The sequence below is a fragment of the Equus asinus genome, chromosome 15 (genome assembly GCF_041296235.1).
Source record: "Equus asinus isolate D_3611 breed Donkey chromosome 15, EquAss-T2T_v2, whole genome shotgun sequence".
Classification (NCBI taxonomy): Eukaryota; Metazoa; Chordata; class Mammalia; order Perissodactyla; family Equidae; genus Equus; species Equus asinus.
The window spans coordinates 25,826,604-25,842,186 of NC_091804.1; the positions used below are offsets into that span (position 1 = coordinate 25,826,604).

Here is a 15,583-nt window from a genome sequence, read left to right on the forward strand (position 1 = left end):
TGTACTTCTGTCCTCTAAATTACTAATTCTGTCCTCTATGACATCAGCTCTGTTTTTTGTTTTGTTTAGTTTTTTTGGTGAGGAAGATTGGCCCTGAGCTAATGTCTGTTGCCAATCTTCCCCTTTTTCTTTCTCTTTTTTTCTCCCCAAAGCTCCAGTACATAGTTGTATATCCTAGTTGTCAGTCCTTCTAGTTCTTCTATGTGGGATGCCACCACAGCATGGCTTGACAAGCAGTATGCAGGTCTGCGCCCAGGATCCAAACTGGTAAACCCTGGGCCACTGAAGCGGAGTGCACAAACTTAACCACTACTCCACTGGGCTGGCCCCTCAGCTCTGTTTTTTAAGGTTTCTAGATTGTTTTTTTTTTTTATCTCATTCATTGTGTTCTTCATCTCCAGAATTTCTGTTTGGTTTTTTAAGAGTCTCAATCTCTTTTGTGAAGAATTCCTTCTGCTCACTAATTTTATTCCTGAGTTGATGGAACTGTCTTTCTGATTTTTCTTGTAACTCGTTGAGTTTCTTTATAACAACTTTTTTGAATTCTCTGTCACTTAGATTGTAAATTTTGGTGAGCTCAGGATCAGTTTCTGGAGACTTGTCATTTTGCTTCTGCTCTGGAGTGTTAATGAAGTTCTTCATGGTGTTTGATGAAGTGGCCCTTGCCAGTGCGTAGTGGTAGTATCAGATCACAGATTCCACCTGCCACCACTTGGGGGTGGGGGCAGGAGGTATGTTTCTGAACCCACCGCGTCTGCTGGAAGTTCTGTGGATAGGGCTCATCTGCGTTTGCCTGCTGGCCGCAGCTGCTTGGCAGGTCACATATGCATAGGCACTATGGTGTGGATTCGCTGCCTTGGCTGGTCCCCAGCCACTGGCACACTGCCAAGCTGGTGTGCACTGGGGAGGGGGGGGCTTTTGCGCACCCACGGGCGTGCTTTGTGCTCTGGGTGGTTCACCTGGGCTGCTGCACTTGGTGCAGTGGCTGAGCCCCGTCACTCAGTGTGGAGCATTCCTGTGGGCCAGGCTCCCGTTCTCTCTGAAAGCAAAAGCATTCATGCACGGGCCTGCCTGCTCCCCAACCTCCTCTTACAGTTGCGCACCTGCTGCTGCCTGAGGACCTGTGACCTAGATCACTGCTGCCGGGGAGGGGGAGGGGATCCGCTCACCTCCTCCCACTGCTTCCAGGGGATCCAGTACCTCCACCTTCAGATGTATGGCTGTGTGGATCTCTCAGACATCCTATTGTGCTTTGTAGGGAATCCTCTGTTGGTGAATGAATATCCGTTTGATTGTAACTTAGAGGGGCGAGACTAATGGAACAGCTCACTCCATGTGATGTGGACATCACTCTGCCTCTTCCTTGTGAACAGCTGCTTTGTATCCCCTTGCATGTGGACATGCTGTAATTTATTTAACTTGTCCCTTATTGCGGGACAGTTGGGTTATTTCCAGTTTGTCATTATTGCACACTTCGCTACAGGGAGCAACTTTGGACATACATCTTTGCTCGTTTGTAAATAAGTTCCTAGGACTGATTTTGCAGATAAAATCAAAGGGGAGTTTTAAAATGATTAGTTACTCACTTCAAAAAATAATTGTTATATGCAATATTTGAAAACTGCCAAAGGGCATAGAGTGAAAAGGAATTCTCTGTCCACCCTGATCCACTTCCCCATCCCACAGGCAATCGCTTTCAGGAAGTGTTCTTTTTTTTTTTTAATTCTTCTTGGTGAGGAAGATTGGCCCTAAGCTAACATCTGTTGCCACTTTTCCTCTTTTTGCTTGAGAAAGGATGCCACTGAGCTAACATCTGTGCCAGTCTTCATCTATTTTGTATGTAGGTTGCTGCCACAGCATGGCTTGAGGAACAGTATGTAGGTTTGTGCCTGGGATCCAAACCTGCGAACCCCAGGCCACTGAAGCAGAGCACGGGAACTTACCTACTACACCACTGGGCTGGCCCCAGGACGTAGTCTTTTATAACTTATTTTGACATAATTTCAGACTTCCAGAAAAGTTGTAAGAATAGTACAAACAATTCCCACATATACCCTTCACCCAGATTTCCCATGTTAACTTTTTACCACATTTGCCTTATCATATTCTGAGCTATTTGAGAATAACTTGCAGGCATAATGCTTTTTCTCTTTCTCTTTAGTGTGTATTTTCTAAACACAAGGATAACCTCTTATATGAGCACAGTGTGGTTATCAAAATCAGGAAGCTAATTCAATACAATTCTGTTATTGTAATCTACAGACCTTATTCCAAAATTTCCAATTGTTCCAATAACATCCTTTGTAGACAGAAAAATGTTTTTTTCTGGCCCAGACCCAACCCAGGATCGCATGTTGCATTCAGTTGTCGTGTCTTTTTTCTCCTTTAGGCTGGAACAGTTCCTTCTTCTGTCTTTGTCTTTCGTGACCTTGATGTTTTTGAAGAAGATAGGCCAGTGATTTTGTGGAATGTCCTTGGTTTGGGTTTGTCTGATTTGACGTCAGGTTAGGTCCAGGATCAGTACTTTTGGCAGAAATATCACAAAGTGACTCCATGTCCCTCTCAGCACATTATATCAAGAGGCACATGACATGGGTTTGCCCATTGCTGGGGTTGTTACCTTAGATGACTTAGTTAGGGTGGTATTTCTGGCAGAGAGTTTTAATTTTAATAGTTATTGCTAAACTGCCTCCCCCATAAAGCTAGTCTCCTTGCCTCCAAAGCCTGTGCGATTCCTGGCCCCTCTCTCCCACCAGCTTGCAAGGTCTCTACCCTCCTCGTAGCTCTCCTGCTCCCCCGTCTCCCCTTTCTTTCTCGCCATCTGGAGGCGTTTAGCCTGTGGTTTTCAGTGTGTGGTCTGAGGAGGTCCCCTGGGTTCGCCACAGGTGCAGGCTGCCTGCTGGTTTCCCACGGTGGCCCTGGTGTACAGGTGGCAGGGCTCATGCTTCTGTTTTTGGCAGGAATTCCCTACCTTCCTGCAGCATTCCACACTGGGACTGTGTCGTAAACGGATCCATTTGTGGCAAATGTTTTCGTGATAGGGAGACGGTGGGGTCTTTTCTTCAGAGTGGCTTGTGGTCTGAAACGGCTGTTTTGAAGGCATGTGAGCCACAGTGATGTCCGTGAGCTGTTTGGCACAGTTGTGCCCTTCGACTCCTGTGACAGTCTTAAGAATGAACGAGGGACAAGTCCATTTGGGATTCCCACCCCATTTTATGGATGAGGAAACTGAGGTCAGAGATGGGAAGGAGCCAGGCCTGGATCCTTGTCTGTTATGTAATAGATTGTCACTGGTACTCAGAGTAGGCTATGAACAGGATAGATATTGTTCTTGCCTCCAGAGCCCACTTGCTGGTGGAGGAGACAGATAATAATCAAGTAAGCAAATAAATAAAATAATTCAGATTCTAAGTGCTAAGAAGAAAATAAAGCTGGGTGACATCTTAGGGGGTGGCTGGGGGTAGGCAGTGGGGGGCACCTTGAGACAGGGTCATCAGGGAGGTGACATTTGAACTGAGATGTGAAGAAGGAGAAGTTGGTGCCTAGTGAAGGACTTAGGGAAGAGTGTTCCAGATCATAGAAACAGCAAGTGCAAATGCCCTGAGGTGGGATTGAGCTTGGTGTGTTAGAGGTACCTCAAGGAGGCCAGGGTGGCTGGAGCAGAGTGAGTGAGGCAGGCCGTGGAGAAAGATGAAGTCTGAGAAGTGGGAGTGGGTCAGGCCAGTACGGCCTTGTAGGCCGAGGTGGGGACTTTTAAGTGAGGATGTGACAAAGTCTGATTTTGATTTTTAAAGGCTCCTGCTGCCTCCCCCATGGACAGTGGACTACAGGGGGTTGGGGTGGGGGAGGGCAAGGAGGCCAGTGAGAGGCTACTGCACATTTCCAAGCGAGAGACAATGGCAGCGTGGACTAGGTGGAGGCAGTGGCACACGAGAAGAGTGGACTAATTCAGAATGAATTAAATGTAAGATTTTGCCTCCAAATGTCGCCCCTAGGGGAGGGGAGGGCTGGTTCCTGCACCTGCTGGGTGTGTCCAGGCCCCTCACACTACTCTTACTTTTCCTGCTCCTTCCCATTCAGGTGTGTCAAATGCGTCAACAAATATTCCACGCCTGAGGCCTTGGAGCACCACCTACAGACCGCCACTCACAACTTCCCCTGCCCGCACTGCCAAAAGGTGGGTCCCGCGCCGCCCTTTCCTGCCAGGGCCGACGACAGGGGCAAGAGGTGGTGGAGCGAACGCGGCACCGTCTCCTCCCCTCCCACCTCGGTAGTGCAGGCAGAGGCAGGGCTTGCCTCCACAGACTATGCCTCATCTTTGAAAAGAAGAGCTCTGCCTGGCCCTCCTTACCGGCAGACGCCTGTGGGCCGTCCCAGGGCTGCTGCTGGCCCAGGCCCAGCGTCTGAACAGCGTCCTTCAGCTTCCTGATGTGTTATTACCCTTGTTATTATTGGTTCTTCTTGTCCATGACTCTGGAAGCCCTCGCTCAAGCCTGTCCCTTAATATCATCAAATATTCCAGGCATGTTCCAGTTGTCTTAGAGACATTGTAATTTTTGTAAAGTTTGTTTGAATCAGGTCCATATGTTGCAATTGGTGGATACAACCAAAGTTTCTGTTAATCTACAGGTCCCCCCACCAGTGCTGCTTTTGTTCTTTCTTTCAATTTATTTGTTGAAGAGACTGGGCTGTTGGTCCTGTGGAGTTTCCCGAAGTCTGGGTTGTGCCGATTGCATCCCCCTCCTGTGTGTAACTTGTTTCTCTGTCTCACTCATTTTCGTACAGCCTTACACAGCAGATTTTCCAGGACAGCCCTGGTTTCACTTCGGCCTCCTTGTAGATGTTTCTAAGTATAGAGGTTAATTTTGAGCTTTGGAATTTGTGGTCCAGATAAAAGTTATCATCGGTTAAGCAAGAACCGTGTGCCAGATGCTGTTCTGAGCGTTTTACCTGAATTGGCTCATTTAACCCTAGGAGGTAGGCATAGTATTACTATCCCCATTTTACAGATGGGGAAAGCAAGGCACAGAAAGGTCACTCAGCTAGGAAATGGTGGCACTAATAAGTAGTGGGGCAGTTGGATCTGTGTCCTTGCCGCTGCTCTATACCAAATGGGTGAAAAAAATGAATGAATGCCCTTCGTGTAACTGGGCAGGAAGGAGACATTTGGTTATTCAGTTAGTCATTTTTTCATTCATTCCTTACTTGTCAGTCAGTGGACTCAGGGCCTGTGTTGGGGAAGGAAAGCCCCTCTCTGTCCTCTCAGAGATCCCGGATAAGCGAAGGGCTGTGATTCAGTGAGTTAAAGGCTGATTTTAAAAATGCAGGTGGACATTCAAGGGTGGAATTTGCCTTGCTTGGCATGGCATTGTGGAGTCAGGGAGGGCTTCATGGAAGTAGTGACACCTGAGTTGGGTCTTAAAGGATGAGTAGGAGTTTGTCAGACTCAAAAAGAAAGGCCCTCTGGGTAGAAAAAACAGCCTAGGTAGAAGCTCAGAACAGGCATGTTTTGACTGGGCTTATGGGTAAGTAGAGGGAACTGTGAGGGTCTCAGGGCTGAACCTGACATTAGGGGCCTGACCCCTGGTGGGCAGAAAGGAAGGTGTTTCTATAAGGGCTGGAAATGAGGCGCCCCTTGAGCTCGGAAGGTGGTGAGGGCTGGTGAGTCAGACCTGAAGCTGACTCCTCTCTTCTACAGGTGTTTCCTTGCGAACGCTACCTGCGACGTCACTTGCCCACCCATGGCAGCGGGGGCAGGTTCAAGTGCCAGGTGTGCAAGAAGTTCTTCCGGCGGGAGCACTACCTCAAACTGCACGCTCACATCCACTCAGGTGGGCACCCTGCCCCCCACCCACTCCTGCCTCCCCTTCTCCCCCTCCCCCGAATCCCCTCTCTGTTCTCCCTCCCGTCCCCCTTCAGCCCCCTTCTCCCCCACCCTGCTGCCCCCTCCCCTTCTCCATCCCCCTCCCACCTCCTCCCTGGCCCCCTTCCCACCTGCCCTCTCAAGTGAACGAGAGGTTCCCACCGACACTAGAGCAGAGATGAGCCCGTAGAGGCTGATGGGGGACTGTTGGCTCTGTCCCCTGAGAGTCAGCCCCCTCAGACCGTTCTGAGCCCCTGGGGGTGGGGGCACTGTTCTCAATGCAACATTCCCACCCAAACCTGGACAAAATCCCCTCTCCTTGGTTCTCCATTTGAGATACAGTGACATTTTGTTTTTGATCTTTAAAATTTTTTTCTTTTCCTGAGGAAGATTAGCCCTGCCCTGAGCCAACATCTGTGCCAACCTTCCTCTGCTTTATATGTGGATCACTGCCACAATGTGGCTGAAGAGTGGTATAGGTCTGCACCTGGGATCTGAACTTGTGAACCCAGGCCGCCAAAGCAGAATATGCCCAACTTAACCCCTACACCATGGGGCTGGCCCAAAAATGTTTTCTTTATTAGTTAAAAATTTTGGTTTTCTTTTTCATTGAAAAGGATCCAAAGATTGAGGAAACCTGAGGAGAAAGTCCTTGATAATTCAAATCATTTATAATGAAAGTAAACCCTTCTCTCACCTCAAGATGAATAATCTCAATGTTTTTCAATTTTGTTTTTTTTTTTTTAACTGTGACCTATGGTAAAAAAACACATTTTATATTACAATTCGGGAAACACATATATACACATAGAATATATTGAAACGAAAGTTTCACAAAGAAACGTTTCCTATTTTGTTCAATTTTTGTTGTTAAAATAATCACCAACAGGTTGTGACTCACAGTTTGCAGTTTGAAAAATATTCCTACTTCTTCCCAAAGGTAGTAGCTGTTAGTGATCTAGCCGGGGTCATCCTAGTATTATCTTACTATGCAAAACACTTATTTACTTTTACACAAATAAGCACCTACTATAATCCCATTATGCACCTTTTTTTCTTCCCCTATCAATGTACCTTGAAGATGTTCCCCAATAGCACCTCCTTTTTCTCAGCTGCGTAGTATTCTGCTGTGTTTACTATCTTTTATTTAACCAGTTCCCTGTGGATGGTCACTTAAATTATTTTTCAGCTGTTACTTTGTATACACAATGCTGTGTGGGTCCCTTGGCAAGCTTTTTGCAGTCTATCTGCAGTGTATATTCCTAGCAGTGGCAGTGCGAGGTTAAAATGTGTGTGCGGTACTGAGTTTCAGTTTGGGATGTTGAAAACGTTCTGGAAGGGGTGGTGGTGATGGTTGCACAACAGTGGAGATATACTTAATGCCATTGAATTGTACACTTAAAGGTGGTTATAATGGTAAATTTTATATTATAAATTTTTTGCCCAGTAAAAGAAGAAATAAAAGTAGATATATTGGTAATTTTGATAGATATTACCAAATTACTCTATTTTTTAAAAAATTCTATTATTATTCAAAAGTAATAGATGGGGCCAGCCTGGTGGCACAGTGGTTAAGTGCGCACATTCCACTTTGGCAGCCTGGGGTTCACTGGTTTGGATCCCAGGTGCGGACATGGCACCACTTGACAGGCCGTGCTGTGGTAGGTGTCCCACATATAAAGTAGAGGAAGATGGGCACGGATGTTAGCTCAGGGCCAGTCTTCCTCAGCAAAAAGAGGAGGATTGGCAGCAGTTAGCTCAGGGCTAATCTTCCAAAAAACAAAAAAGTAATAGATGCATGTTGTAAAAATGGAAGCAGTATAGAAATACATATAATAAAATGGTAAATTCCAGGCCAGCCCAGTGGTGTAGTGGTTAAGTTTGTGCACTCCACTTCAGCAGCCCAGGGTTTGCCGGTTCAGATCCTGTGTGAGGACCTACATACCGCTCATCAAGCCATGCTGTGGCAGCATCCCATATGCAAAATAGAGGAATATTGGCACAGATGTTAGCTCAGTGACAATCTTCCTGAAGCAAAAAGAGGAAGATTGACAACAGATGTTAGCTTAGGGCCAATCTTCCTCACAAAAAAAAAACAGGTAAATTCCTCCTACAAATCCTAATTGCTACTGAGGGAGTTTGGTGTGTACCCTCCTCCACCTTTCTCCTTGCATATTCTGTGTATATACAAACACATATGGCTGGGGCTTTTTTGGACCATAGGCATTGTATTTTTTTCTAACAAAAACGGGACTGTGTTAAGCTGTTCCACAGCTTTCATTTCCCTCTAGCAATATGTCCGAGAGATCTTTCCAGATCAGAAAACACAAATTGACTGTAATCTTTTTAAGGACTCCAGAGAGCATTCCATTATAAGGACCAGAATTTCCTTAATCGCTGGGGGCTGGCATTTTCTGAAAGTACTTTATTCGTTCCAGAGGGAGAATAGAGAGGAATAATGGCAGGAAATCCAAACAGCCCAGTAACAGCCTTTTGCCAAAAGACATTGTGACCCCTGACCCCTGTCAGGTCAGAGCTCCCCCCACAGTGGGTTCTGCAGCGGGGTGATCCGGGGAGACCCAAGTGGGCTCTGGATCATGCTGCTGGGCTGGAATTTTAGCGCCCCCAACCGCTACGTGTCGACCTATGAACTTCAGTCTTCTCATCTATAAAATGGGGGTAATGACAGTAGTTACCTCATGGTTTGTTGCAAGGGTTCAATTAGTTAAGGTGTAATTCCCCCTTTCTCGTGGTGAACCCTGTTTCAGTAAATGCCATGGCCACCCACCCTGTCGTCCGGCCCACGCCTTAGGCTCATCGTTGACTCTTCCCTTCCTCTCACACCCCACAGCTGGTCCCCTGGCCAGGGCCCCCAATTCTGCTTTCCCAACATGGCCAGTGCTTGACCACATCCCATTTCTTGCACCTCCATCCTGCCTCCACCCTCACCCGCTCAGTCTGTCCTCTGCACGCAGCCGGAGGGAGCCTGCGAAACTCTTAAGTCAGATCCTGTCCCTCCTCTGCTCAGCCCCTCTGGTGGCTTCTTATCTGACTCAGGGTAAACTCCAAAGTCCTTCCTTGGCCTTCCAGGCTCTCGCTGTTGGGCCCGGCTGCCCTGCTGGCCTCATCTTCTGCCTCGTATCCCCACCCCCATTCCAGCCACACTGGCCTCCTCATTGTTCTCCTTACCTGACCACCCCATCTAAAATAGCCCCCTCTTCTCCTTGGCAGAACAAAGTCGTGAGGAAGGCGAGAGGCTGTTTTCTCCTGGGCCACCTTCCGAGAGGAGCTGCTGTCCTCTAGCGGGAACTCCCTGTGCCCCCTGTTTAGACTCTCTCTCACGAGACCCTCATCCCCATCTGTGTCTCCTGCAGGTGAAAAGCCCTACAAATGCTCGGTGTGTGAGTCCGCATTCAACCGCAAGGACAAACTGAAGAGACACATGTTGATTCATGAGCCATTCAAGAAGTACAAATGCCCCTTCTCGTGAGTGGAGACTGGCCTGGGTGGGAGGGGGCGGGTTTCCCCCCGCCCCGGGACAGAGAGATGTCAGGTCTGAGAGCTGGAGGCCCTTGCCCCTTTTTTCCTTTCGTGGGCCCTGCCTGCCTGCTCCAATCCCCACCCTGCTTCCTCGCCCAGCCCTTCGAGTGGACAAGGGGCTCCCCCATGCCTAGGGCTGGCAGAGGGGCCAGCAAGAGGGTCCTGAGCTTGGTGAGCACCCCCTGACCAGTGGCTTTGGGTTCTAGAACACACACAGGCTGCAGTAAGGAGTTCAACCGGCCAGACAAGCTGAAGGCTCATATCCTCTCCCACTCGGGTAAGTGACTCGTGAGCCTGCCGGTAGGTCTGGTTCAGCTCAAGTCCCCGGGGACAGGCCCACCAGAAAAGCAGACACATCCCGTGAAGCTTATTATCCCGGCCTGATACATTCCCACCAACAGACTTTCACTCACGTGAGCCATCAGCCAGGCCTGTGTTAGGGTCCTCAGGGTGTACAGAGCCGAGTCAGACACAGTCCTGCAGGCTGAGGGGGACGCCGACCTGAGAGAACAGAACTGTGAATCAGAGAGGTGCCTGGTGTGAAGTGGTGTGGGTCAGGTATGGAGGGAGATCAGATTCTGACTGGGTCAGAGACATGGCCAGGAAGGCTCCTTGGTCCTCCTGGCAAAGCAGGGCAGCTGAGGTATGGAGCAGGGGTCTCCACACCACTCCTCAGTTTCTGGGGCTCCATGGAGCTTCCCCAGGGGCTGCTGCTTCCCCAGAACAGCTTGCCTGGCTTTCCACTGCCATTTGGTCTAGAACAGAGTTTTTCAGCCTCAGCATTATTGATATTTTGGGCCAGAGGGTTTTTTGTTCTGAGGGACTGCCCTGTGCACTGTAGGATGTTTATCAGCATCCCTGGCCTCTACCTATTAGATCTTAGTGGCATGTCCCCCACAGTTATGACAACCAAAAAATGTCCCCAAGGGACAGCCAAAAGTCCCCTGGGGGGTAAAATCACCCCTGGTTAAGAACTACTGGTTTACGAGAAGAATTTAGTGGCTAAAGAAAGTTTGAAAACTGGGAGAGTGGATCAAGAACTTGAAGACAGAGGGCCTGGGTTTGAGTCTTGGCATTACCACTGTCCTGCTGGGTGACCTCAGGCAAGTCACTGCCCCTCTCTGAGCCGTAATCCCAGGGAGGCTGAGGGGGCTATGGCCCAGGCTGTGTGTGTGCTGGAGCTGACTTTGTGGTGGATATGGAGGCAGCAGTGATTTTCATTCAGTGAGTGAGAACCTACTGCGTATTGGGCACCGGAAGGGCCTCAGGGGACTCAGTCAGGCAGAGCCCCACCCTGCCTTCCTGGGAAAGCGTAACGTTTAGTGGCAGAGATCAAAAATGAACAGCCAACAAATAAGTATGTCACACCAAAGTATGCTGAGTGCAAAGATGGAAATGAACGGAGTGATGAGGCAGAGAAAGAAGGGGGGCCGGTATCAGGGAGGGCCTCCCTGAGGAGGTGACATGAGGACTGAGAACTGAGGGATGAGAAGAACCAGGAAATGGCTTCTGGGGTGAGGAAGCAGCAAGTGCAGATCCTCCAGCCGGGAAAGAGACTGGGGGGTGTTTGAGACAAGGAAAGGTAGGCGGAAGGCCCGGAGCACAGAGAGTGAGGCTGGGGAATGGGGCTGAGAAGCAGTGGGGTGGTCAGACTGCATGGGGCTTTGTGGGAAACGTGGGGAATCTCTGGAGGGTTTGGAGCCAGGAATGTCGTGATCCTCTGTTTGTTTTACAAAGATGTCTCAGCTGCCCTGTAGAGAATGGTCTGCGGGGGCCAGGGTGAGGCGGGCAGACCAAGAGAGGAGAGATGCGATGGTGACCTGGCAAAGTTAGTGAAGGTTGGGGACTGAGTGGGCCATTCCAGGCAGGGGGAAACAGCAAGTGCAAAGGCCCAGAGGCAGGTGTCAGCTTGGTGCATTTGAGGAGAGCAAATGTGGCTAGCCCAGAGTGAATGGCTGGGAGAACGTGAGAGATACTAGAGGGAGCAGGGCCCAGATCACAGAGAAGCTTGTAGGGCAAGCTGAGAGACTGGGTTGTATGCCAAGTGCAGAGGCCCTATTGCAGGTGAGGGTCTGGTCCGTCTCACTGACTTCCCCTCACTCCCCAGGCATGAAGCTCCACAAGTGCACCCTGTGCAGCAAGTCCTTCAGCCGCCGCGCCCACCTCGCTGAGCACCAGCGCGCCCACACGGGCAACTACAAGTTCCGCTGTGCTGGCTGTGCCAAGGGCTTTTCCCGCCACAAGTACCTCAAGGATCACCGCTGCCGCCTCAGCCCCCAAAAGGACAAGGACCTACAAGCCCGGCGGCCTCCACGGAGGAGGGCAGCCCCCCACAGCAGCAGCAGTGGTGGGCACAAAGTGGTGACCCCCCTGCCCGACCCGCTGGGGCTGGAGGAGCTGAAGGACGCAGGGGCTGGGCCGGTGCCTGAGGCTGCCCCAGGCAAGCCGCCCTTCTCGGAGCCAGATGCTGTGCTGTCCATCGTAGTGGGTGGCACAGTGGGTGGCGAACCTGAGCTGGTAGTGCCTGGGCATGCCGAGGGCCTGGGCTCCAACCTGGCACTGGCAGAGCTGCAGGCAGGGACCGAGGGCCCATGTGCCATGCTCGCTGTGCCCGTCTATATCCAGGCCTCGCAGTGATGGTCCTGTGGCATTTGCTCCCTCGGCCCGGCCTGATGCTTCCCTTGGGGTCTAGGGCCTCTGGGGGCAGAGTAGAGGTCCTTCCCAGTGGAAACAAGCCATCGGCTGAAGTCCTTTTGGAATGTCATTTGTAAACCCTGGCCCGTGGCTGCCCTGCTGCGTCCCCTATCCCACTGCAAAGCCCTGCAGCCTTCTGGGATCTGAGGCAGGGGTGATGGAGAGAGAGATGGCCGACCCTCAGCCGCCCAGGGTCTGGCTGATCTGGGCTGGTGGTCCAGGCCACCTGAGAGAGAAGCCAGGGTGGTCCTGCCCACCCTTCTTCCGGGCTACCTCAGGGTGGCCTCTAGTCACCTGCTCTTCGGGAGATCTGACGTGGTTGGAGCCCTTATCTGCTGGACTTTTCCACATACGGTTCCCACAGCATCCCCAGATGAGTCTATTATGTAGGCATTTAGGAGGCCCTCGAGTGTTGTGGTTAGAATACAGCTATCGGCCAGATCTGGCTTCAAATCCAAGTGCTGCTACTCACTTGCTGCGTGACCTTGGGTAAATCACTTCACTTCTCTGAGCCCTGTGTTCCTCATCTGTACAGTGAGGTTTATGACAGTACTACCTCATAGGGCTGTTATGGGGATCCAGTATGATGAAATATGCAAAGGACTTGGCATAGTACCCAGCACTCAGAAAGTGCTCATGTATATTTTTATCAAAATGTGTGTCCACATGGCTCAGGCCCCAACTTTGGCAGTTTCTTTCTTAGTCCCTAGGTGACAGCACTCCCCCCTCCAAGTGTGTGGGGGCGAAGGGGTCCAGTGGCTCCTCCCACACGGCCATGCTGATCCATTAGCCATGGTCATAAAGGAAGGAGCAGGTTTGGTGTTCCCAGATGGTTATTTCAGAACATGGCCCATGGAAACACCCAGGGGGAGGCGTTTAACTTGCTTTTGAAAGTACAGGATCCTGGGCCTCACCCCAAACCCTTTGGAATCAGAAACTCGGACCAGAGCCAGAGAGGTCCATCTCGAGCCAGCCTCTGGAGGGCTGTAGACGCCCCTACCTCCAGCACGCCCTCCCTCCTCCCCGCTGGTCCAGGGTGAAGCAGACCAGGCTCAGCAGCAGGCAGGGGAGTAGAAAAGGGGCCTTAACTGATGGTTCCTCATTTATCTTTGCAACCACCCTGCTGGGCCACACTGCCTCAGTTACAGGAGAAGAAACTGAGGCTCGAAAGGGTACAGGGGAGGACGCGGCAGAGCTGTCTCGCTCAGTTGGTGACCAGGGTTCCTTGAAGGCTGGCACAGCCCTCAGACGTCTGTGCTGGGGCCCAGGGCTGGAGCTCAGAGCAGGCCCGACACCCCACATCCTCAGGGAGGAAATGATGCAGTGGGAGGGACACAGGAGGCTGGAATGCACAGCTGAGGGGGTGAGGGCTGTAAGTGTGCCCAGCCCTCAAAAAGGCCAGAGGAGGGACTGGTGGGGACAGGAAGCCTGGGAGGAGGTGACATTGAGCTGGGCCTTGACGCAAAGTGTTTTGATGGATGGATAGACAGAGGAAGTCGTGTCAGGTAGAGCAAGGCATGAGCGAAGACCTCGAGGTATGACAGTGCAAGGCTTGTCGTGCTCCAGGGCCCATGAACGGTCCACGGGGACCAGAGATCTGGGGACAGTGGATAGATCATGAGACTCGCCAGTACACTTCACACTTCCACGCGATGGACGGTGTACCGAGCCTTTTGTGCCACATCACCTCAGCCCCATCAGGTGAGAGTTGTTACTTTCCTTATTTTACAGGTGAGGAAACAGGCACAGAGAGGCAGAGTCTCTTGCCCAGGCTCACACAGCTAGTAAGGCGGTGAGCTGGGCGGCCCGCCTCCGTGTGCTCTTAGTCGCTCACTCTATTGAGAGAGGGGCTGATGTTGAGTCGGAGCGAGCCTTGGATGTCGGGTTAAGGAATGGGACTCTATTCCCTACAGAAGGGAGGAGTCACGGGAGGGGTTAAACATTTTTTAAAATTGTAACAGTGACATTAAAGGAAATGTTAAAAACCACATCTCCATCCTAATACAGCTATTTAAATTATTTCTCTCTTCTTCCTGTCGGTGTACGCATGCGTGTACATTGACCAGTCCTGAGGACTAATATTTACTTATTTACTAGGCACTTATCACCTGCCTGGCACTATCCTAAGTACTTTGAGGTGGGTGGTACTTTCAATCCCATTTTACAGCTGAGACGAGGCAACAGGACCAGCAAGGTTAAGCACACAGCAAAGTCACACAGCAGTAAGTGGCAGAGCCAGGCCACAGAACAAAGGACATACCAAGATCAGGTCTAATATTTAATAGATGTGGAGTTGGACTACAGGGGAGGAGGCTGGGGCAATATTGGGGTTCCCATAGCTGAACTCCTGCTAGGTTGGCAGACGGGGGGACTGAGGCCCAGAGAGGGGAAGGCCCTTGGTCAGAGGTCTCAGAGAGTTGATGACAGAGCTGCTCCAGGACCGCAGGGCCCTTCACAGAGCCCCGAGATGCTGGACAGGGTGTAGTGTAAAAAGAGGGGCTGTCCTGGGCATCCAGGGCCCCCCAGACTTTGGCATCAGGCAGAGCTGGGTTTGAATCCTGGCTCTGCCCCTTCCCAGCTGTGTGACTGTGGCAAGTCACTTCCCCTCTCTGAACCTCAGTGTCCTTAGGTGTCAAATGGGGAGAATAATAGTACCTACGCAATGAGGTGGTTGTCACAATTCCAGAGAGAAAATTCAGGTAAAGTGAGATCACAGATTGGCAGCCCATGGGTTGAATGCAGCCTAAAGACAGACTTTGGCTTTCAAAATGTTTGAGAAAAATGAGCCAACATTTAAAAATAATGAAATTAAAAACCAGCAGGAGTGAAAAGTGAGATGCATTCTCTCTGTGTCAGGAACAAGACCAGGTGCCTGCCCTCCCTTATGTTGGAGGCCTAGCCAGAGCAATAAGGCCAGAAAGGGAAGGAGCAGTAAGGATCAGAAAAGGTGAAATAATAGCAAGGATGTTGAAATATATAAAAATTTACTGTGTTCCTATACTCCAGAAGCAATTAGAAAATGTCATTAAGATTGGGAGATTTCAGATAAAAGTCTGGGTTTTTGACTTTATTGAAAGTTGGGGTATCTGGCACAGTGAGGCAGTGGTCAGGTGGAGCTGGGCTAGCCAGCCCCTTTCGATGGGCACGTGCATTCCAGATGCCATAGTCCCCGCTCTTCCCTACTGTCTCCCTGACATTGCAGCTGAATGTCCGTTTCTATTTACTGAACTTGTGTTGATTTATCTTAGAGAAATATTTATAATTTCCTATGTCTCTCAAAAGTGGGAAAACAAGATGACCAGAGGGGGTCATATGATTTTTTGTGCTCTGGCCCCCTTTACTCATCTGTCTTACTGTCTGGGCTCTGTGAGTATATGACCTGAGGAACCCTGCAAATCCTGCCTCCTGTGCCCCTCCCCCTTCCAGTCCTCTGTCTGCCTCTAAGCTAGCTGGCCTCAGTTTTCTGTCAATAAATGTGGAAAGTTG

The 15,583-nt window shown here is 50.4% G+C and overlaps 1 protein-coding gene across 5 annotated transcripts in view; it reads left to right on the forward strand.

Moving 5' to 3' along the window:
• Positions 1 to 15,583, forward strand: part of ZNF341 (zinc finger protein 341) — a 58,154-nt gene extending 42,571 nt beyond the window's left edge. For 4 of the 5 annotated variants that reach the window (XM_070485774.1, XM_070485772.1, XM_070485773.1 and 1 more), the window contains 5 exons: positions 4,081 to 4,177; positions 5,699 to 5,831; positions 9,238 to 9,349; positions 9,610 to 9,680; positions 11,511 to 15,577. In XM_070485774.1, coding sequence (XP_070341875.1) covers positions 4,081 to 4,177; positions 5,699 to 5,831; positions 9,238 to 9,349; positions 9,610 to 9,680; positions 11,511 to 12,040 — 943 coding nt within the window. In that variant the 3' untranslated portion in view covers positions 12,041 to 15,577. Of the gene's footprint in view, positions 1 to 4,080; positions 4,178 to 5,698; positions 5,832 to 9,237; positions 9,350 to 9,609; positions 9,681 to 11,510 lie in introns of all 5 variants that reach the window. The other variant, XM_044748122.2, reaches the window with a different exon arrangement.